Source organism: Notolabrus celidotus, chromosome 9 (assembly GCF_009762535.1).
Source record: "Notolabrus celidotus isolate fNotCel1 chromosome 9, fNotCel1.pri, whole genome shotgun sequence".
NCBI classification, from domain to species: Eukaryota; Metazoa; Chordata; class Actinopteri; order Labriformes; family Labridae; genus Notolabrus; species Notolabrus celidotus.
Window position 1 is genome coordinate 12,313,394 of NC_048280.1, and position 24,534 is coordinate 12,337,927.

Consider the following 24,534-nt stretch of genomic DNA (forward strand, 5'->3'; position numbering starts at 1 on the left):
TTGGTTTCTCTCCATCAAAACAAAGTAAATGACCACTCATTCGATCACTTCCGGTATTTGGTACATTCGCTTTCAGTAAAAATGAAACATTAATTTGTTTCAGAAATGGTAAAAGTGTTCCGTCATTTGTAAAATTGTCACACCGCTTGTAAAAGTGTTTCATCTTTTGTAAATTTGTTTTCTTAAATGTAAATTTGCTTTTGCATTGGTAAAAGTGTTTTGCTGATGTAATTTTGTTTTATAATTTGTAAAAAATGTTTTCCAAAATGTAAATTTGTCTCCAACTTTGTGAAAGTGTTTCATCTTTTGTAAATTTGTTTTGTCCTTCAGGGCCACCGTAAATGTGAGACAATTAAAAAAATTACACTGAAAAGAAGTAGTGGCCAGACAAATAACTTTATTGCATGTAATCAATAGCATTTCAGTTTTTTTTTTTATTGGGGTCAACATTTATTTATTCACTCCATAGCACTGTGCTGTCTCTTTCACTCAATAGTAAAACATTCTGCAAAATCTCATGAAATTTAAAGCTTTTTCAGAAATGTAGCCTTTTCAAGGGGCACAATACGTCAGTCCTGTTGTCATGCACAACATTAGCCAGTATTAGTGTTTTACAGCTACGGGGTGACACATCCATGGAGTATAAAGGATTACAAGCCACTATTCCGTAGCAATATAGTTTATACAGCATGCATTGCTTTTGCAAATATATCTAGGGCCAGAGATTAAAAGGTGTAAGGCAGCACGTGTACCCTGCCATATTAACCACAAATTCCAAATGTCCTACACAGTAAACATGGGTTCCAGTTAAAAATGTGAATGAACAAAAGGAAAAAAAAAATCCTGGGCTGTACTGAAAAATTGCAAGTCAGCTGTGGCCATGTATGTCTGCTTGGTTTGTTCTCTGGCCCTACTGACAAGGTGTCTGACAAAGCAACAATGCTGTGATAAGATAAGAATGCAAAGCAGGCTTAAATATCTTAATAAGACAGAATCACATTCTAATCTAGCTTAGATGAATTTCAGACACTCTCTAAAATGTTTCATGTGTTAAAGCACACACAAATATACATTGAAAGTGTGATTCCGTTATATTTCATAGGGCTTTATATATCTGTTTTATCAGCATAAACATTTGCCTTTATTCTCCCAAGAAATGTGGTTAGTTCACATAAACTGTCCATGTAGTGTGGGGAATATAATTCCCATGTAGAACAACAAAACATTTTGTATTGTAAGAGGGAAAGAGTTGACATAAATGTATACAGTTATGTACAGTTAGTTGCATAAAATCAAGGATTTAGATGATATATTAAAAAGGTGTCACTGTGTTGATCAAAATCAACATAAAGCATACAACACATAGCGTTCATAGGTTGGTTTCCAAAGCCCTGCAGGGTCCCGTTTAGAAGACCACCTTTACCATGGTTTAGTTGTCACTGATCTCACACATTGTAACTAGATGCTTTAGTTATTCACTTGTATAAGTATAGCTTTTGTTAAAATCCATCCACCATTTATCCTATTATTTAAGCTGCAGATCAGTGTTAGTAGACAATGAAAAAGAGGGTTTACATTTTTTTCAGTAGTCAAAAGGACTGCCTGCCTGTAATCTCTTCATCATTAAAGCCATCACTCCCTCCCTAAGTCATCAGTCATGTCACAGTAGTTTTACTTAAAGCTTGTCAGCTGGAGGCACTGAGAAAAAAACAAAAACAAACACACAGGCAAAACAGGGCCTGGCTGGGAGAAATACAATTAAAAAAGCAATTGGTAACCTCAGAATTCAAATGCCAAAGGACAATATTTGCACATATGCTTTTGGAAAGCCTTGCCCATGGTGCATCTTCAGCGCCCACACTGCACACGGAAGTGGTGAGCAAATGGTATGTACCTTGGCATGCAGTGGCCTGTGATTGACACCATTACTGAGTTGCCAAAGTGCTGTCAACCGACCAATATTTACAAGATCATTCCCCCAGTACTTTTGAAAATGATAAGATCTATGAAAAGCCCCTAACATTACCCAATATGTCTCTGTCTTGGTCCCTTTTTCAAACTTAAAACACTAAAAATAGACGTTGGGAAATTTTGAAATGAAAATAAAAATAGGTCTCTTTAAAAAATGAAAAGAAAATGTATTTATTGCAGATTTAAATCTCTCTAAAAAATAACTCTACCCTAGGCACAGCACATCTCAAAAGCATAATCAACCACTCATCTGTGCTACAAAATAAAGAAACCAAATTTAAAAGTCTTCACATCAAAACAACTCAACTGCATGGGCTCAAATAAAATGTAAGCCTAGTGTCAAATTTGCACCATGTGCTAAAACTGATTAGAACCAGCCAGCTTTATATAAACACTGGGTAAAATAACTGTAGTGATCAGTTCTGACTGCATTACTGAAAGATCATCTTTTTCTGTAACATTTAGATGCAAGGCAGTGTTGTGAAAGGTGACAGGGTGCTAATTTCTGGAAGCATTACAATAATCAATGCAATTAAAAAAAACACAATTACCCATCCAAGTTAATCGTCATAATCTGTTGAATGAAAATCAGCTAGAGGACAATGCTCGACATGTCACATTAAAAAAAGGACACTGGCCTGAATGGGAACTCTTATTGAGACAGGTAAAAACTAAGGAAGACAAAACAACAAAAACATTTAAAAGTAACATCTTAGTGTGTTCATTCATTAAATTACATCAGTTTGTAATCATGTTCTAGCTTATATCAGTGTTTACCTACTGGGCGTCATCACCCACTTAATTCCAGACCGTAACAGTGAGCACCACTCGTGTATTTGAGTAACATTTTTCTTTCAGTTTTAACCCTCAGTTCAGACAGTGATTTTTGTGACAAATACACCACCTAAGCTAGGATTGGAGCTACCTCAGAATTGATCCAGGACAGTTCCAACTTAACAAACCTCCATATTTGGTAATGTTTCTTTCACCCTTTTAGTGGCTCATCAGCTGTATCAAACAAGCAAGGTGATCCCAAAACGGACCAGCAGAATACACGTCTACCAACGAGTGGGAAGGTTTCCTTTCTTCACGGCCACCTTCTACTTGACTGTTTTAGTGTTCTTCCAGAAATGTCCTTTTCTTATGGGTGTTCAGTCATTTCTTGCTCTCCGTTTTCTTCTTTAGTGTAATCAATTTCACATAACAAAACATAAAACACATCTGAAATGCAAACTAAAAACTCAATAATCTCATCAGTAACACAAGATATGCAATTGCCAAATGCCCATAATGGGGAGTCACAGAATAGGCAGTGGGAGGACACAACAGCCCACAATGCCGGGGGGGGGATCGATGTGTAGTGTAGTGGAGGTATGAGGAGGACTTGTTGTAGGAGTAGAAATGTTTTGACGTATAAATATACAGGATCGGATATTTACGGTCTTTACATGAAGAGGAAAGTTAACTCAATATGGGTTTTCCGTAGACCAAATTAAATAGCATATGTAACCTGAATGTGCAACTGTATGAATGCAGTGCTACATCAGAGCGAGTATCTAACCAGCCCATAGGTGCTATGCATAATAATAAAGATAGAAATAAATCTGTACTATAAGCCACCCTCCCTGGCCTGGCTGCTAGTAGTGAGTGAGAGATGATATCACGGTTTTGTGGAGGACAGCAGGTTGGTGAACCAGGTTGCTGCTGATGAAGATGGCTGTCGTTTCTCTTCTGTGTCTTCCTCTCCATCAGGGAGGAGGAACTGAGTGGAAGCAACTGACGTGGGAGATCCCAGAGAAGGTGCCAGGCCAAAATTTTCCCCGGCCTCCTCGGGGGAGTCCAAATGCCAGGAACACTGGGGTTTGTAGCCCCCAGAGCTGGAAGCATGAGGCTCTAAGAATGGCTCGGGTGAAGCTAAGTCAAAGCCATTATTTTGGGCTCTAGATTGCATCTGGGGCCGGTAACCCCCTCCTCCACCTCGACAGCTGACTGAAAGATCAGCCTGGGGTTGCTGGGTCTCAGATGAGCCCTGAGGATCCAGCTGGAAGACCAAAGAAGACCCTGAGGTCTGAATCCCTGTGTATGTCACATCAGTGCGTGCTGAATCCAAAGAGGATGCAGAAGAAGCAGAGGAGTCTGGAAAACGTGGTCTTATGGGCCGCTCATCTACCACCTGGTTGTAGTAGCGTAATGATGTTGGCTCGTCTGTATCAACTGGCTCATCTCCTATTCCCTGCCCTTCTTCATCCTCGTCTTCTTCGGGGATGACAACCAGAGCCTCTTTACTGGAATCCCAATCAGGCTTTTCGACAATACGGACCATGCTGTGAGGAGATGGCTTCACATCCATCGGCCCCTGTGGGATACAAGGTGAAAATACTTGGTACTAAGTCAGTGTTTCAGCAGGGTTACAGTAAACACAGAAACAGGAGAAGCTGGAGTAAGTTCCATCACACACAGCTAGATAAGTTGTGAAAGTCAGATCTGCTTAGGCTGTTACTGTACCTGAGTCCTGGACCATTCACCAGGCAGCTTGGGCTCAGGTATGTCTGGGTAGAAAGCCTTTTTCACCCTGATGACCGAAAAAAAGACAATTTATTATGATCAAAATCAAAACAAATGAAAGCTCATAGCTCCTCTTTGATACTGTATATTGAATAAGCTGTTAATTATGCCAAGTTATCATCAGTGAGACTGATCTTTTCTTCTGTATACTTGTTAATTTATATAGAAGAAAAGATCAGTTATATAGATCAGATATAAACAAGGACGGTACCAAAAAGGACAAAAAAAGTCTCACCAATTCCTTTTCTTGTAGCAAATGAAGGTGACAATGACCAGGAATAAGGCTGTGATTCCCAGAGAAGCCAAGATTTCCAGGATGAGCCAATCAGCTGTCAGGACAAGACAACATGATAATTAAAGCTACTTGAAACGAGGCAAAACAGTTTTTCAGTCATAGCTTTGTACATACAACTAAACATTGACATACTGTATGGCTCCAGTGTGATGGAGGCGGTGGCGCCTGTGTCCTCGCCTGCTAAGGTGTACGCCTTAACAGTGAATTTATAGGAGCCCTCAGAGAGACCTTTCACTGTGTAGCTCCTGCTTGTTACATCTGATAGGTTGGCTGTTAAAAAGGACAGTGTGAAGCAGAACATGACAAAGACACAGAGAAGAAAGAACAGAGAGGTGGATGAGGAAGCAAGGAGAGGGTAAGGGAGTGGGTTTAACAGGGTGTAAAAACAAAATCTTTACAACATTTGATAATGATGTAGTTAAGTTAATGATTCATGTTTTGTACTCTTCTGTAACAGCTTTCTGTACACACTGACCTAGTAGTGTGAGCTGGGAGCCATTACTGATGTAACGTTGTATCCCAGGAGGAAGCCTCTTCTGTTGACCAACGGGACCTCTCTCCAGGTAAGGAGAACATCAGAGTCCTGCTGGCTGGTTGACAGTGAGACGGAACTGACGGAACTGAGGGAGCCGCAAAGAAGGGAGGCAAGGAAAAAAAAAGAGAAGAGGAGTGGGGAGGCACAACATAAGTGAACGAGAACAAAAAGTCAGCAGTTTAAAATGCAGAGTGCAACTCCTGAGGTGATTGCTTTTTCTGAACGAGGTAAGCATTTTGGCCACGGTGCTGTCCTTACCCAGCTCCTGCATGTATCCCTGCCAGCGCTGCAGCAGCTCTGGGGCCTCAGAGGAGCAGCTGTACAGGGAGAAGTTGTACATCACACCCTGGCTGGAAGTTGGCTGAGGAAGGAGAGAGAGATTATACATTATCAGATTATGTTTCAAGTTTGATTGCCCTGTATTTGGTAGATCCTTGAGATCAAAGTTCTGTCTAAGTAAGTGGAAAGTTACAAATCTGGTTTACATTTTGAACTGCTAAACACTGTCCATGGTAAAGACTAAGAGACAAAGACTGATTGAAGCCTGATTTTACTGTAATTAGTCATAAAAGTTGTAAATGTGCTACTAAAAAAATTACATGTGGCATTTGGGAGGACCTACCTGACTCAATGGAGATATTAGTGTTTCCATTGGACACCTTGATCCACTCGACAGGGCAGTTTGAGCAGGATGCATCATACCATTCTACCACATAACCACAGGTGGCATTGGCATCACTCTGCCAGAGCAGAGGGAAACCTCTGTCTGTATAAACCGCCTTCGAAACAGCAAAATGATCAACATCTGCAAAAGAAATAAGAACGGCATGACTTCATTCCCTCCTTTTTATAACTTCTGCTTAAATCATTTCAGCTCTCCGTGCTGAGAACCATGGGTCACATGATTTAAACCCTTACCTTCAAGAAAAAAACAAACTTATCACTGTTTCTTTCCTACTAGTGTCCCATATGCTAAGACGCTCTCCCTCCATGTTACTTACCTGTCAAATGTAGAGGTATGAGCACACTCGCAGGCTGAGACACCCCTTTGTTGTTTTTTACGATGACTGTTGCTATGACCTTGTTGTCACTGCTGAAGGCGTCAATCTGTGTGAGGTTGATCGGTACAGCAGATGTTTCTGGTGGAAAGATTTCTGTGTGCTGTACGCTTTCTTCCGACGTCCAGAGAGTGACTTCATAGCCGGTGATCTGACCGTGGCTCTGTCGATGAGTGAGAGGCTGGAGGGGTTCAAATGAAAAGGGAGGTGAGTTGATAGAGAAAGACAGTCAATTCTGAATCACCCTTATCTTACTACTTCAGATTTATATTCATACTATGTAATAATAATGAGTCAAATGTCTTTTGGTCAAAATGGAATAGACTAAAAAGAGGTAAGAGGTAGAAACCCATAGTTACCTTCCAAAGGACCTGCGCAGTGTTGTCTTTGTTCATCCACATCCACACATCAGGAGCATCTGGAACTGTGGGAAGACAAGAAAAGGGATGATACTGCTGCTATTTCGTGAAAACAACAGATCGACACTTCCACAGACATTTTCCATCAGAAAGAAGAAAAAGAAGACTGGAATAAAAAAACTTTTTTGAGCAAGAAAATCTACTACTAACTACTCAAAAAAGTGTCGCAAAATATCTTTGCAAAAGGTTGTCTTATATACCTTAATGTGAGCCATACAGGTTCACATATCAGGAATTCAATACTCTGCAATGAGAAAACTAACGTTCCTCAGTTCCTCCATAAAATCCAGGAAAACTTGAACTTCACTTTTGTCATAAAATAGCTTTTCTCTGGAGGCTGGTCTGATTCTAGTCCATCGTTAGTTAAGACATTTCTTTATCAACCAAAAAGGCTGCAGCTGGTTTTGACAGTTCTATACTGGTCTGTCAGAAGTCAGTGAAGAAAGGATGATTGAATTAGCCATCCAAATATTTGTTTTGCCTCATTGGTTGTAGCAGCTATTACGCATGTTTATAACACCATTTGAACAACATTTCTGGAAAGTCTGGCTTGTAATTTATATGAATTTACTTCAGAATTCAAAGTTCTAAACAACACTACAGAGCCTTTAATGGAGCGGCTTCATGGTAGATTTCACAGAGATGAAAATGTCTACCACATTTCGCATCTGAAAAGCTTTGAGATGTTGAAAACAAACAAAAGCATATCTAAGTATTATTTTGAAGCAACTGTTCATAATATTTAGATTACCTAATGGAGATAAATGAAGTAAGAAACTGTCATATAAACAAGTGAAACGTGGCACACAAATCAAGTTCCAGCAACGTTGATGTCACAACTTTATGTTTATATATTAACTTTTGGCTTTTGGACCCTTTGTATGAAAAAAATGTATAATAATTGAAAGAAAATTGTCACTAAACTACCACTAAAATGAATACTCAATGAATGATCAGGAACAAAGTATTCATTAGTTACAGCACTCTTTTAAAAACAGCTAAAATGAACAGATACCACAAATGATCGTCTTACCATCAATATTGGTTTTGAAGGGAAATGGTTCGCTCCAGTTTCCCCACTTCCAGAAATTCTGCTGGGCACCGCAGCGGACTTGGACACTGTAATCCTCATCAGGATACAGGTCTGAGAGAACCACCGACCGCAGACCCACACCCGAGTATGTACGCTGGGAACATACATCAGACTTTGATTATTGTTTGTCACACAAATTAGGAAAACACGCAGACACAAGCTTTTCCTTTGTTGAAAGTAAGGTGGTTAGTCATCGGCGTGTTGTTATGGAAATGTGGCGGGAGCATGAAATTGATCATGTCTGGCTGACAGACACACAAACAAAAAGAGTGAAATTGGAACAAGAAACTGAAAACACAGAGAGAGAGAGAGAGAGAGAGAGAGAGAGAGAGAGAGAGAGAGAGAGAGAGAAGAGAGAGAGAGAGAGAGAGAGAGAGAGAGAGAGAGAGAGAGAGAGAGAGAGAGAGAGAGAGAGAGAGAGAGAGAGAGAGAGAGAGAGGAGAGAGAGAGAGAGAGAGAGAGAGAGAGAGAGACAACTCACCTTTGTTTTGAGCCCATGAGAGGTCACCTCTGCCTGGCAGACAAGAGCCAGGGAGGAATAGCCCTCATGCTTCCACTGCCACTTCACAGTGGCGCTCCAGGCATTAGCGACTGTGGTCACGTTAACTGGTGCTACTGGACGCACTGAAGATAGAGGGTGAAAGAAAAAAATTACAATCTAACAGGCAGATGTGGAGTAAAATCAAGTTTATGTAAATATTGTTCTTGTTTTTTTTGCATCCATTGATTCTGATGAGGTATACTGGCACCTACCTCTGTGAGTGAGTTGAGCAGAGTCAGAGAGGCTGTGCTGGCCGAGAGGATTGACTGCCAACAGTGTCCAGTTATCCTCCCACTTTTCCACACTGCACTCTTTCTGCTTTTGCTGCAGGCTGCCTCCAGTACAGTCCCTATAAACAGAATATAAACAGCTAGAGCACAAACAGCACCAGAGTGTGACAAACTCTAATTGAATTTAAATAAAGTATTATCATTCTAGATGCACTTCCTAACCCACAGATTCAGACACAAGTCCAAACATGTTCCCAGTGTAACCTCTCTTCTGGCCATCTTTTAGACAATTCCTGTAAAAGGTCTGGCAGACAGCCAATGCACTATCAGTGTTAAATGGGCACACAGAAGCAGCAAGTGGTTACTTAGACTAAGTGCTCTTGTCATCCCCCTCTCTCACTGGGTTGATTTTTTTCTGTCAGAAAACACATTTTAGAGAAAGGCAGGGGGGCTGATCATAAATAATGCAGGAATGTTTTGAACATAACAACCAAAGAAGTGACACTGAACCACATCCTGCCACATCTGTGAACTACTCACACTGCCACCTGAATCCCAGACTATTCTTAAATGTGTACTGAGAGCGTCTTTGTATTTTCCTGTCATATTTGAAGTACTTTAGGGTCTGTAGCTTACATTTTGTAAGGGTATACCCAAGGCCCACAAAGCCCTGTTTGACAGAGTGCTGTGTTTCAGTTCAGGTTACATCCGTTCTGGCTCATACAGTGCATGTGTGTGTGTATAGTGGAAGTTGGGTTCTTTTTAACTGTGATTTATTGTGTGTCTCAGTGTGATTGTGGTACCTCTTGTTCAGCGAGTAGCGTGTTCTTCGTCTGCCATACAAGTGTGTGTCTCGACCTTCGTTCCATCTGCACACAGCTGAGGTCAAGTCACGAGTCTCACACACAAGATCAGTGGGCAGAGGTGTATCTGGGAGGTTGGACAACAAATACAAGCTTAATAACATGCTTAAGTATTTCTACTAATAAATATACATCATGCATTTATTGATTGATAAACTTTTACAAACTGTGTCACTGTTTCATCTAATTGCACAAACCTCTGTCTAGTTCTGATTCCATCTACTTATTGCTAACCACAGTCACACAACAATTAAAGTGTCACTTCTTATACATCAGGTAATTCTTCTTACAGCCAACAAACACCACCGCTCCAGTCAGTTGCGTCTTCAGCTTGTTGTAACAGAAGACATTGGTTCCAGTACTGGCAGATGCTCCCTGATGATCCACCGTGGTGGCGTACGTTCGCCTGCTCAGCCGTGATGCGTTCATGACTAAGTTGCTGTAGTGGATGGAATCGAAGATCATCCCTTCCCCCACGATACAACAGAAGGTGGTTTTAGCTCCAACAGGTACAATTCTGTCCTGGGGGTACATCTGGAATTTTTCATTGCTGGGGATATCATTTCCTGTGAAGGAGTGATGGAGAAGGAAGAAAGCAGAGTGTTTGAAACATTTAATGGATACGCAGAAGAAAAAAGAGGTAGATTTATTTCATATCTGGTTATAAAGGAAAGACGTTTGTTTGGTTTCACAAAGACATGTGAGCTGGAAAAGTTATATCTACTCTTCTCCTATTATCAAATTCAGAAATTGGGTAATATCTCTCTTCTGACCTTGTAGTATCTGAGTATTGCTCCATGCACTTGTAGTCTGACCGTCTCTTGAGCGGATTTCTACGGACAGCGAGGTACACTCAAGAGGTTCCAGTGAGGTCCAGTTCCACTGGTGCCGACCACTAACCAGATCCACTGTCACAGACACGGTCTCCTAGAGGTGACACAAAGACAACACAGTCAGGGATTAACCAGGAAATGTATAAGGGGTAAACAATTACTCAAGATGGCTGTCATAGCCCAAGCAGGAGAAGGGAAATACATATCTACATAACATCTGCATAATGGATGACAGGATTTAAAATTAAATAAATGTTATGGTGAATTATTCTGCAGAGAAACATAAAAAAAATGGCTTAAAAGTTGTTGTTTTTTAGCCTGAACAATAAATAAATCAGCAATGTATCAGCAGATTTGTGCTCTTTGGAGATACATCAGCATCAGTGGGTATGTGCATAAAAAATATGACATTAAAGGAAATATCAGAAAACAGTCTCAACATTCTATGGTTTCCCCACCAGAGTAATTACCCCCTGCAAAATGTCCTGCCCACTGCGTTCTATGGTTCTGATTATTTTAAACTCTCAAATATCCTCATGGGTGCTGCCCTCAGAGTTCTGTATGTTGCCTCCTTTTGCATGGGTATGTTTAGGAATTGTAATAATAGTGGTACAAAAAGAATAAGCATGATCATGAACATGTAAAAATGCTTACATAGAAGGCAGTTTCATTGAGTTCAGTTCGTAGAATCATGAGGTCAAAGGTTGAGTCGGCTCCTCCCAACCAGGATATGGAGAGTTGCTGTGTGTTCAGGTTGGGTGACAGGCTCACCTGCTGCGGTACAGTGAGCACTGAAAAGACAATGGTAAGGGTTTCAGGATTTTAAAGACAATTAGGTTTTCATCAGAGTATTGATTCCGATTGGTTCTTCTTACCATGGTTTGCATGAGAGTGTGTAACTGAAAGACCCAGTAGAAGAAAGATGAGCCAGACAGGATTGAAGTTAGGCTTTAAGCTCGGACTGTCACTTAGATGAGGCATGGTGATCAACTGGATCAACCCTGTTTGTAGATCCTTATGTGGTGTTTCTCTCCACTACAGTAGCACCATGCTGGACATCCTGTGAAGCGTGACACGGGGTGCCCTGTGGGGAAAGACAGCGGAGCAGAGGAAGAAAAGTTCAAGGCAAGGCAAGAAAACTTTATTTTTATAGCACATTTCATACATGAGGGCAACTTAATGTGCTTTACATTAAAACATTAAAGGCATTGGAAACATTCAGACAAGCATAAAAGAGCACAATTAAAATGTCAAATATAACAAAACAGAAAAGAAAATGATAATTAGAAATATATTAAAAGTACATTTAAAATTTGAAGTGAGTTAAAATAAGCTAGGATAGGAAGGCAGTGGCAAATAAAAAGGTCTTGGTCTTTGATTTAAAAGAGGTGAGAGTCGGAGCGGACCTATAGTGTTCAGGGAGTTTGTTCCAGGTATGTGGTGCATAATGACTAAACGCTGCTTCACCATGTTTCGTTCTGACTCTAGGGACTGAAAGCAGACCAGTACCTGATGACCTCAGGAGGTCCAGATGGTTCATGGAGTACCAGCAGATCAGCAATGTACTTTGGGCCTAAACCACTCAGTGCAGTTCAATCTTAAGTTATTATAATGAAGGTTTGTAAACAAAAGAAGAAGGATAACAACAAGTAAGCTGCAAAGACGTTTTTTTTTTAACCAAATTCCAGAGATAAAGCAAGGATTTATCAGCTCTCAGCCTCACAATCCTGTTTGAAACAATGAAGGTGGTGTTGCATAGTTGTGTAACTTGGAAGTTGGATCCATGCCATCACTATATCCTCGGCTTCCATGGTATTTCCATGAAATGTCTTTGGAAATGTGTCTAGTTAGCTCTCGTCACTGCTGGGATCTGCGATACGAGAGTTGCGCCATTTTTAATTCCATGGAATTACTCCCTGCCAACAGAGCTGAGTTTGTTGAGGGAGTGTATGCCAAAGCCGGAGGTGCCCGAGCGGGGAAAAAAAGAGATATTTGGCATTAATAAAACATCTCTCCGGCAGCTGCTTTTAGCCTAGATGATTAAACACTCAAGCTCAGAATGCTTTAAAATCAAACGTTTTCTTATCCTGTTCACCTGCACTCAGATCAAATTGTGTAGCTTTGAATGTTAAAGATATGATTTTGCTGTTTATGCTTCTGTGTACTAGTATTATGAAACCCAGACGGATATCAGGCAGACAGAGACAGTTAAGCTGGGTGAATACAGCTGTAGGTCTATGTTACGTAAGAGGCTTGGAACTAGCCCTGATTTCATTATGCACTTTACAAATAAACCAGTTTTACCAGGAGGGGTGCACTACAAGAGGAGATTAACAGGTTAGCTAAACAGGTTGAGTCTATAGTCTGAGTTTTCAATGTGAGGAGGTGGATCTTCTTTTAACCTGGCAGGATCAAACCTGCTGATTTCCATCAACAGGAAAAAGTGCTACCTTATCTTTGGTGATATGTTCTGTGAGGGATGTCGATGCAGCACAAACTGTAAACAGCATCAGGAACCTAAAAGCATGTGACTCCCCTCCTGTCGTCTCCCTCTCATTGTTCCCCTGTTTGCTTTAGGTCATTTTAATACTTCACATTCCACACAGTATATTCACAGAATGTCTACAAAGCAGCAGCTCTGGTCTGCTTCAGACTGTGTTTACCTGCTTGATCTTGATCAACACTGCTGTTCTGACCTTGTTGATTAGAATCTGATAATTAAATCGTAGCATTTATCAGTGTCTGATCTTATCCAGTTTGAGTGTCCGGATGCTCACATTAGGTATGTGTTCAAGTGCACTCTTCAAAAGGACTACATCACATGGACATAATACCTCATACATGTTCTACAAGGCACAAACACACCTAGTGAAATGCAGCCCGGAGCAATAAAGATACAGCCTAAAATAGCAGCAATTAAATGTTATCTGGCAAATACTCATGCACCAGCACAGCCTGATTGATTCCTCTGAACACAAAAGGTCACAGTGGATTAATTTCTACCCTAAACATACCTTTAGCCAAATAGTTGCAATGCGTCAGTGTTCTCTGCCCTCTTATAGACTTTTACATTTTGTTCCCCAGCTATGTTTACCGTACCAATGTGACAGAACAAACACAGGACAGGTCACAAAACTGTTCACTGAAGCGTTTAAAGCAAACAGATCAAATGTTACGGTGAACGAGATTAACAAAAGAGACAGCGTGGTTCACAAAAAGGATTAAAAAAACACCTATTCTGATAAATTATGAATCACTTGAGTCACATTTTTTTTGTAAAAACACCAGATCCTTATTCATTCCAGTCTTTTAAATGAAAAGTGTTTCGAATTGTTAACATCTTATGGGCCAAAGACCTGAATAACTTGACTATAATCTGACAAAACAAGTTGTAAGCGTGGGTAAAGTGAGGTTGAGACCAAAATTGTGGAGCTCTCTGCCTCTGGACATTAAAACTGTAAGCTCTCTGGGTGTTTTTAAAAGTAAACTTAAGTCTTTTTAATCTGGCTTTTAACGTGGAATAATTTTCTTTTAGCCTTGGACTACATTATTACTTTTATGACCATTGTTTTAGCATCATTTTTATATATTTTATTTTAATTGTATCTTATTCCATCTTCTTATTTTTTTATCATTTTATTTTCTTTCTGTAATTTATTCATTTGATTGATTGATTTCAAGTATTTCATATCACATTCCTTACGGAAGCAGATTAGGGCCACTAGGAAAAAAGGTTACTTTTTTTTAAATTATCATTATTCTGATAAAAAATGTTGACCTTCATTTTTTTAATTTCTCTGGTGGCCCTTATCATTTTCCATACATTCCTCTATCTTGTTTTAGCCTTGTATCATTCTATCTGTTGCTTTTGTTTTCTGTCTCTGTTCTTTTGTGAAGCACTGTGGGCTGCATGCTTGAATGTATGAAAGGTGCTGTTAATAAAAATGAGTTGAGTTCAGACCGATTTTTTTCCCCATCTTTTCTCAAATTTGTATGAAAAAATGAGCCTTAGACAAAATTACATTCTGCATCTTTGAGTTAATAATGCTGGTACAAACAAAGCAGAATAAGACACAAGGTGTTTCGTAATGGCACGCAGAAAAGTAATCAGATAAGCTGCAAAAACATGTGGGTGGGGAATGTCTAAAGGTGAAGGCTGTGTCTGCACATAATGGGATTGTTGTTCTCTCTCTAAACAGAAAGACAAACTCAACAAGCCCCAATAAAGCTCAGAGATGTTGCAATCATCTGTTCAGAGCCTTGGCCTTGATGAGCTTGTGTGCACATGTTCTTATTCATACTTATATGTGCTCAACTGTCACCAACACGCTACGGTGCAGTTTGTCTGGTTTCCCTTTGGGCGTGTTGCTACAGGCTCTGAAAAGGTTGGTAGCTTAAAAAAAACAATGCTCGTAAATACAGGCAAGCCTACTACTGTTGCAATGACATGACCTGATTGGGAATACACAGAGGAATATGAATTCACTATCAAAAGCCATTTTGAAGAACTGATGAATGTAATCCTGACCTGAAGCAGACAGTCAGACAGAGTGACCCTGATTAAACCTAAGCAGGTCATTGCATTTGTTTAACCCTCCTGTTATGTCCGTTTCTCTGGAACAGCAATAATGTTCCTGGGTCAATTTGACCCGGTGCATATTCAATTATCCAAAAGTGTCAGAACCCCAAAAAATCCCAATCAGATTTTTTTAAATCTAATTTTTAACTCCATTACTAACCTATAAATCAATATTTAATCCAATGGTGTTCTTGAATTCTCACAGATCATGGTTCAATGAGGATAACTAAATATAAATACAATAGTTTAACATGACAGATTTTTTTTTATTATTTTTTTTTTATGAAGTGATGTTGATGAATTAACACGACTCCTCTTCTGTCACATGCTTCCCAGGTTTTTATGCTGCATTTAGCTGGTTTGGAAGGCATATATTGCCTAAAATAGACTTTAAAAAGGGTCAATTTGACCCGCAACATAACAGGAGGGTTAAAATATAACCACTGCGTAACCCATGAAAGAAACGATGAAGACATTAAACCTACATCTACTTCATTACTCACCAGTATCTGCAAAAATCAGATATGAGAGGTGGATTAAAAAATAAAACACAGAGATGGATTATCTGTCTTTACGGACGGGCTTCTATTCCTCTTCAGGGTCGCTTGAAAACTGGACAACAGGAATAAAACGCGACCCGCTCTTAAACCCTCAGTGTCAGTATACAAATGTTTTCTAGTGATATATGTTGTTTTTCTTTCAGGGAGGGACTCACGCTGCTCCAGGTGCCAATGACTTGCAGCCAATAAATGGCACATGAGGCTACACAAACAAACACACTGATTCCAGAGAAGGGAGGACCGAAATGATGGGAAAGGAGCAGTTTTTTTCCCCCCTGCTTGTCCCGCTCAACAGTTCACTTCAACCCTTTTAGTTTCACTTTTATCTCGACTCTGGAGAAAGACACAGAGCACATAACAGGGATACAATCCAATGAACAAAACAAGAGCATGCTGGGAGTGATACAAATCTGTGTAGGTCAAATGAAGATTATTGGAAGCACTCTGTAAGCCTTTTAGTGCAAGAAGAACTGAATTACACAAGACAATTAAACATGCATTGAAGATTTTTCAATTGAGAGGCAGCATTTAAATAACAGCGAGTCGTATTTGCTCACAGTGGTTACTTTAAGAAGAGTTTGCAGCTGTTGCTGAAGTATGAAAGGAATTTCGGATTGTGGATGTGAATTTGCAGCTGTCTCCGAAAAGTGGTTTCAGAAGAGCTCCTACTTAGATTGTTTTACAATCACATCCTGCAGTAGTCTGCTTTGTATGCACAGTGATGGAACCAACAGCATTTTATGGTGAGGTGTTGTAATCAGATTCCTTCTGCTTCTTAATTTAGCTATAGACTGTGAGACTATAGAATCACATCTCTAAAAGTGATTTTAACAGTCGACTAGAAACACTGCTGCTTGAGTTAAGACGAATATGGACTGCTGACTGAGTCTTTCCACATTTTTTTCCAAAAGGAATCAAGTGTTTTCCTGGCTACAAACATATCACCTCCAGATGAAATTCAGAGGCATAGCTCAACATAAATACAGCTGTGTGGAGACTCTCTTTCACACACTTCTGAGCCCGTTACGAGCCTCCCCACATGAAAAGAGCTGTTATATGTTTAAAGTTGGTCCTGGATCCTGAGGATTATTTTCCAACTTCTGCACCAGGCTGAAACATTTTACCACCTCAGAATATACCCTTACTGCCATCTGAACCCTGACAAAAAGAGGAAAAAAAAACAGTGCGTTGATGGGAAGCCGGGGGAAAAAAGCTGCAGATTCTGGGAAATCTAACCACGAAACTGATAGCCCAAAATGAACACCAACACACAAATCAATACCTCTCTGCTGGGCTGCATTCCTTGTCCTTGCAGAAGCAATAAATGTGACCACAAACTGAAGAAAACCCACAAAAGATATTGCTGTTACTTCAAACCTTATCTGTATGCCTACAGTTGTCCTTTTTAGGGAGAACTCACATTTTAAACTTTTAATTTCCTGTTCTGTTTGCCTTATTTTCCTACTGTGGACTTTGCCACTGGTTTTGCCACTCAGCTGTGCAAGGCCTCTCTCTGGAGGGACGGTAAGTCATTGAATAAGTGCACACACAAAAATATACAGTGCAGGCCTAACCACCCTGTAATGCAAATCTTTCCAAGAACTCAAATGTACTCAAGCGCCTCATCTGCCCTTTTTTAGTATCCAAATATGAGAGGGTATACTCAAATAGTGGAGCAAAATAAGTCAACATGTAACATTCCTCTGTTTGTAGTGTCAATTCAGGGGTTGGGCAAGTCAGAAACAGTTACTGGAATATGCAAAATGATGCAACCGGGCTTACTTTACATAAAAACTTCACCTGTGTAAACTGCCTCTAACAAACTGATATTCATGATATATTAGGTTTTTTTGTGAAATCAAATAGATACAGAATCCAGGGTAAACATTGTTTAAAGCAATAACAGTCATCTCCCCATCAACTGTTTACAAAGCCACAGGAAATATTCTCATAGTTTTTTTGCCAAGCTGTAACCATTGGTTAGTTATCTCAGGTTAATAAATGATTCAGCAATATGAAAAAAAACAAGATTAAAAAACACTATCAATCCTCTCTAGGGAGAAATTTAAAATCTGATGAACTGACTAGTCTAAAAGTTAAGAAACACTCATTTAGGAGGCTCTGGGTTTTAATTTGGAGTAAATTCCTTTTAGCCTTGGACTACAGTTTTACTTTTATTACTGCTATGACCATTGTTTTAGCATCCTTATTTATTATTATTTTATCTATCATCTCCTTTTCATTTTTCATGATTAAATGATAATTGATTGTTAACATCTCCAAAGATCGATCACGGAAAATAATTGAAATTTACATCCCTAATTTAAAGAGATTTACCTCATTTGTTTTAATATTTAATACTTTAATTTGGGAATCGTTCACTTTCCATTTCTCTTTGATTGTTCTGAAATTTTACGACAAGGTATTTTTGTGTGGTGATTTTAGTTTTTTGCAAGGTGCTGAAAAAAAGTGTGCAGTGGTTTTATTTGAGTTACAACACACCTAAAAAATGAAAAAGGATTACTTTGTTTACAAAGGAATATAAGAGAAAAAATATATGTATTGCAACTGTCCATATCTGAGAATTGAAATAAAATAATAGTTATTTAAACTTTGAGTTCAAAACAGTTTTCTTGAAAATCGTCAGAGAATTGTGAGTGAATCGTATCATGAACCAAAAATTGGGATTCAAATCGAATCGTGGGTTGAGTATTTCCTTACATCCCTAATGAAAGGTGATTAAAATGAGTGAATAAAAATGAGTTGAGTTGAACGAGAAGAGTATCTGGATGTTTCAGAAAAGGTTGATTCTTCTTCTTTGGTAAGAGACAGGAACAAAATATAGTGGATACAAATCCTAATCACACATGTAATGTAACACTATATCTTTATTTTTAAACAAGGTTGTAGCGTGTGGTTTTAAAGCACAGGGCATTGAGCAGCACAGCTGAGTGAAAGTGTTGTATCTTGTTGAAAGGCTGGAGTAAGAAGAACACCTGTGCACTGAAGACTTCTGTTTAGAGTCTAAGCAGAAATACTTTTGAACCACATGATGAAGATATTAAGTTTTACATGACCATTTTACAGCACCTTTATGTCAAGTTTAAACACCTTGGATGTCCTGAAGTGACTCATTTTCTAGTTGTATAAATAGAAATTCAAATTCTGACTTTCTGACAAGTTCACATTGAGCACAATTTATTTAACAAAGGATCCCAGACTCTGTGGCTAAACAATGTTAAATTGGTCTGCAGAGTGTGGCTAACATTAGCAGAGCTAGCACCAAAAGCCTTTGGGTTCAGGTTACATGCCTAGCCGGTTAAACATTCCTCTGGTCGAGTGGTTAAATGCCAGTTCAACCAAATACAGCCCCCATACAACTATTCTCCATTTATAGTCCAAAATACTGCCAAACCACACCGTGCTTTGAGACGCCATCTGTCATCTGTGCTTGTTTATCTGAGTAATTTAGCATTATAGCATTATGACAGCAGTCATTAACCAGAGCCACAGCCAGGGCTAGTTGGCCATGTAACAGCCTGAACACAAAAAATGACAGACTTTTCAGACCTACACAATCACTAATAACTTGTTTAAAGCTGCTGTTGGTAGTCGTGATATAAACATTAGTTCAGAGAGAGATTTCCATTGTCAACATAACCCCTCCCCTCTCTGCCCCCCGTAACTCCACCCACAAAAGATCATTGTGCCCGTTTTATGGAGGAAGTAGTGGCTTCCCAGCTAATCACAGTGACGTAGTGGTGCCACCACTCGACCAATCAGAATGGAGGATTGGAGATTTGCTCTTATTGGTCCGTCATAACGGGAACGAGGAGAATAATAACATTGCTTTATACATAGGCATTGGAAAACAGAGATTTCGCAATAGTCTCAAATTACTTCACTTACCGATGAGTACTGATGGGCATTATGACCTTTTCACCAAACCCAGCAGAAAAAAAGGAACATTTTTGACACCATTCCTACCAACAACAGCTTTAACCAACTGGTAATTATGGTGCCAACTACCAAGGGTGAGGACATTTAATCGGTTAGTCAACCCAGGCATTCCTAATCCTCTCTTGATCTACAAACAGTTTCAATCCTACTGCCAGTCTAAAAGATACTCTGGAGTACAGAGAGGCTTTTATTCTCACAGAACCAAAACCAGGATAAAAATATAAATGGAACAGAGCCAAAGCCAAAATAGCTCCAAACTACATTTCACACAGCCAACAGCCTTACAGCACCTTGCTATCACAACCACATTTTCAAACAAAGATCAGAACCTCAATTGGTATTTTCTTTACTCCAAGTGTGTGGGATGGAAGCTGAGGCCAAACCTAGGAAAAACTTGTCTGTTCTCAGCCTCCGCTCTGCAACGCTGTCATTATGCTGTCATACGGTGACCACCAGGACCAAAGAAATAAGCACACAGTGGCTCTGGTATACTGAATGAGTGTGATGGCATTTTGAAACGCGAGCCAAGTTTGCTTCTAATTATGTTTGACCTTTAAATGAGACCAGAGGAAGACCGGATGTCAGCCAGAGAAAAAGTGAAAAACAGAGCAAGTGTGTGAAATGTCGGTGCTCTGACCTCAGCGCGGAAGGGACATTCAGTTCTGTGTGTGTGTGTGTGTGTGTGTGTGTGTGTGTGTGTGTGTGTGTGTGTGTGTGTGTGTGTGTGTGTGTGTGTGTGTGTGTAGCTTTTGGACCTCAACCAAACATGGCTTCCTTCCTGCCCCTTTCCGTGTACGCTTTCATGAATGTAAATGGTAATTTTGGAAGCAGCAGGAAGTGAGTAAAACATTCACTTGAAAAATAGACTAATTACTCTTGGACATTTGCTTCCTTATTATGAGCTATAAACAACCAGTCACCCTGTGAAAGCCAAAAGTATGACCCCACCAAGAAAGAGACAAACTAGCTTGATGTCTGTCAGTACAAGGGCTTCAAATGAATGGTGACAGGGGAAAACATACAAACAGGTTAGCTATTGTTCAGCCAGGTACAAGAAGTACCCTACATTCACACAATTTGTTTTTGTGACTCAAGTTCAGAGTGTCTCATACTGAGTCATACTCAGACGGCAATGTGTAGAATTAAAAGTAGGCTATTTTTACATTCCACCTTCACCGGACATAATTAAGCCCTCACAACTTCTGTTGAAATTAGGGGGAAAACTCCACCAGGGGAATACAAATATATCAAGGCTCATTTGATGAATATCTATGCAAATACATGCAAATAATACCTTTTTACTACTTCTGATCCCCTCCTGTGCAGGTGCGAACGTTATCACAAGAAATATCTAATGGAATAATTGCTGATTTACCTAAACTAATCTTGCGAGTGTATCTTCTTTTTTTAACTGTTACATTTATGGATTGGGTATAGATTCACGTAATATGTAATAATAATATTTTTTCAAAACATGCACTGATATATGTGAAAATAATCAGCACCTGAGTGTGCTGTGTGCTTAAATGATACAAATATGAGATAATATTCCAACCAACACATTATACTGTACGTCTGCCTAGGTAGACAACTTTTCTGCCTTTTTCTTTCAAAAGCACACCATTATGTCCCGACCCCGACCCCCACTGTCCTTCAAAGTGATTTAATGTGGCTTCATTTAGCTGGTCTGCAGAAAATGACCCTACCTATATGAGCATGTGGCTTAGTTTCCTGTGCCTTTATGAATTAATTTACTGCTACTGATGCTTTGATAATTAACTGTTACACTAACCCTAAACTTAGGAGTCATCTGGCAAAAAGAAAGGCAGAAAACTCATTACATTTTCTATTATCAAGGTTTTATTTCAAGTTTATCTACTATTTTTGTCAATATGTTTTACTACAAGGGGTAAAATGTACTGTTTTAGATTACTTTTTTTTGTATTATTTCAGTATTACTTTGTTCACCACAAGTTAACAAATCGTATATAGGTAACACAAAATCAACAAAGAAAAGAAAAAATTAATAAATACAAAAAAATAGAGAAATAATAATAAAAAATAGAGAAATAATAATAATAATAATAATAATAATAATAATAATAATAATAATAATAAGCAGTACAAACAAAAGGGAAGATAAGCATAAGAAATTAAGGTAAATAAACCAAAATAAATATATTAATAATAATAAAAATAATTATAATTATAAATATATTTAGATGACTTTAAAAAAAACAATTCTGGAATACATCTCACGACCCCCATTTATGTCTCCCACACTTTGGGAACCCCTGATGTAGAAGACTAAAGTCGAAATGTGTTGATTGAGTTTACAATGATCATATTGAGAAACTATCAAATCGATGGGTCGAACTGTCTCCCTTCACACTATGAAGACAAAATACACTTCACTGTGCATTATTAGTACGCATTCGTGGTCCTATCTGAAGAAAGCTTAAATAATAATGTGTTTGCTTACATAAGAGCAATGAAATATTCATGTTTAATGTGCATTTTAACTCTGATTCTGCTCCTCCAGTACAGCAGATATCCCAAACTGCACCATCCCAGGACGGTGTGCATCATTAGCATTAGCAACCGGGGGCAGCGTGATGGGCACAAGTCTTATTGAAATCAACAGAAAGACGGTGGATATACAATATAAATGTGTTTATCATCTTTAACAGTATGTAAACATGGCAGGTACAATGCTTTTGAGTTTGAAAGGCTAGGTTTAAATGTCATTTTTATACGCTTCGCAGCCAGCACCCCTAAACACGCACTCAGTCAGGCCACTGATGTTTGGAAAAACACTGCGAGCTCCAGTACAACTACAAGCCAACATAAAACCTTTAAAATAAGATCACATACAACATCAAAACAACTTCACTAATTACCTCTGATGTAGCAAGGTGCCCTTCTCAGTGCGATTTCGGCTGTAATATCCAATAAACCAGCTTTTAAAGAAGACTGCCCCCGTCTTCACTCGTAGACCATTCCCTGTGAGTCCAGAATAAGATAGGATTACTGGAAAACAGCGAATCAGGGTTTGATGGACGCTCGTCCTGACCAATGGGCTTCGTCTGTGTAGTTTTCCCACGGGACAGAGGGCGCTGTCGTGATGCGTTGAAAAGCACACAGGGAACATTTGGCTGTGGGCGTGACATCCTCAGCAACTTTATCTGCTGGAGACAATGGTGTGGAGTTTCTGGATTTAAATACAATCATTATTTGGCAGTGATAGATAACCACATTGATTGATGACCAATTTAAATAAAGATCGATAACGATACTACATACAATACTTTGATTTCCGGTGCAATACCTCAATAACCATGTGCAATACTGTAATTTAATCAATAACGTAAATTATATTAAATTAGATATATTATATATCATCTGCTAAATTGTGCACTCTGGCCTAGGAAAAAATATTTATGTATGTCTTTAAATAGTACTTTTATACTTCTTTGTACAGAAAGTGCCTACCTTCTGTTAGTCTTGATATTGTCTGTCTGTGTTTTGTTAGTCTTCATATTGTCTGACTGTGTTCTGTTGGTCTTGATTCGTCTGCCTGTGTTTTGTTAGTCTTGATATTGTCTGCCTGTGTTTTGTTAGTCTTGATGTTGACTGACTGTGTTCTGTTAGTCTTGATATTGTCTTCCTATGATTTGTTAGTCTTGATATGGTCTCCATGTGTTTTGTTAGTCTTGATATTGTCTCCATGTGTTGTGTTAGTAGTCTTTATTCTTCTGCCTTTGTCTTGTTAGTCTTGATATTGTCTGCATGTGATTTGGTAGTCTTGATGTTGACTGCCTGTGATTTGGTAGTTTTAATATTATTTGCCAGTGTTTTGATAGTCTTGATATTGTCTGATTGTGTTTTAGTAGTCTTGATTTGTCTGCCTGTTTTGTTAGTCTTGATGTTGTCTGCCTGTTTTGTTAGTCTTGATATTGTCTGTCTGTGTTTTGTTAGTCTTGATATTGTCTGCCTGTGTTTTGTTGGTCTTGATATGGTCTCCATGTGTTTTGTTAGTCTTGATATTGTCTCCATGTGTTGTGTTAGTAGTCTTTATTCTTCTGCCTTTGTTTTGTTAGTCTTGATATTGTCTGCCTGTGTTTTGTTAGTCTTGATGTTGACTGACTGTGTTTTGTCAGTCTTGATATTGTCTGCCTGTGTTTTGTTAGTCTTGATATTGTCTGCCTGTGTTTTGTTAGTCTTGATGTTGACTGACTGTGTTTTGTTAGTCTTGATATTGTCTGACTGTGGTTTGTTAGTCTTGATGTTGACTGACTGTGTTCTGTTAATCTTGATATTGTCTTCCTATGATTTGTTAGTCTTCATATTGTCTGACTGTGTTCTGTTGGTCTTGATATTGTCTCCATGTGTTGTGTTAGTAGTCTTTATTCTTCTGCCTTTGTTTTGTTAGTCTTGATATTGTCTGCATGTGATTTGGTAGTCTTGATGTTGACTGCCTGTGATTTGGTAGTTTTAACATTATTTGCCAGTGTTTTGATAGTCTTGATATTGTCTGCTTGTGTTTTAGTAGTCTTGATTTGTATGCCTGTTTTGTTAGTCTTGATTTTGTCTGCCTGTTTTGTTAGTCTTGATATTGTCTGTCTGTGTTTTGTTAGTCTTGATATTGTCTGCCTGTGTTTTGTTAGTCTTGATATTGTCTGACTGTGGTTTGTTCGTCTTGATATTGTCTGCCTGTGTTTTGTTAGTCTTGATATTGTCTTCCTGGTATTTGTTAGTCTTGATATTGTCTCCCTGTGTTTTGTTAGTCTTGATATTGTCTGTCTGTGTTTTGTTAGTCTTGATATTGTCTGTCTGTGTTTTGTTAGTCTTGATATTGTCTGTCTGTGTTTTGTTAGTCTTGATATTGTCTGCATGTGTTTTGTTAGTCTTGATATTGTCTTCCTGGGATTTGTTAGTCTTGATATTGTCTCCATGTGTTTGGTAGTCTTGATATTGTCTGCATGTATTGTGTTAGTAGTCTTTATTCTTCTGCCTTTGTTTTGTTAGTCTT

At 38.9% G+C, this 24,534-nt stretch overlaps 1 protein-coding gene across 1 annotated transcript; it reads right to left on the reverse strand.

Moving 5' to 3' along the window:
- Window positions 1-377: 377 nt before the first annotated feature.
- Window positions 378-22,591, reverse strand: lifra (LIF receptor subunit alpha a). The gene is given in 21 exon segments (XM_034691742.1): window positions 378-4,327; window positions 4,477-4,543; window positions 4,772-4,865; window positions 4,964-5,101; window positions 5,307-5,342; window positions 5,345-5,437; window positions 5,440-5,451; window positions 5,625-5,712; window positions 5,714-5,727; window positions 5,989-6,171; window positions 6,368-6,605; window positions 6,784-6,848; window positions 7,877-8,030; window positions 8,418-8,560; window positions 8,690-8,826; window positions 9,511-9,637; window positions 9,861-10,136; window positions 10,344-10,497; window positions 11,058-11,194; window positions 11,279-11,487; window positions 22,403-22,591. Coding segments are annotated over 20 exon segments (2,958 nt in total). The 5' UTR covers window positions 11,385-11,487; window positions 22,403-22,591; the 3' UTR covers window positions 378-3,631.
- Between the last annotated feature and the right edge of the window lie 1,943 nt (window positions 22,592-24,534).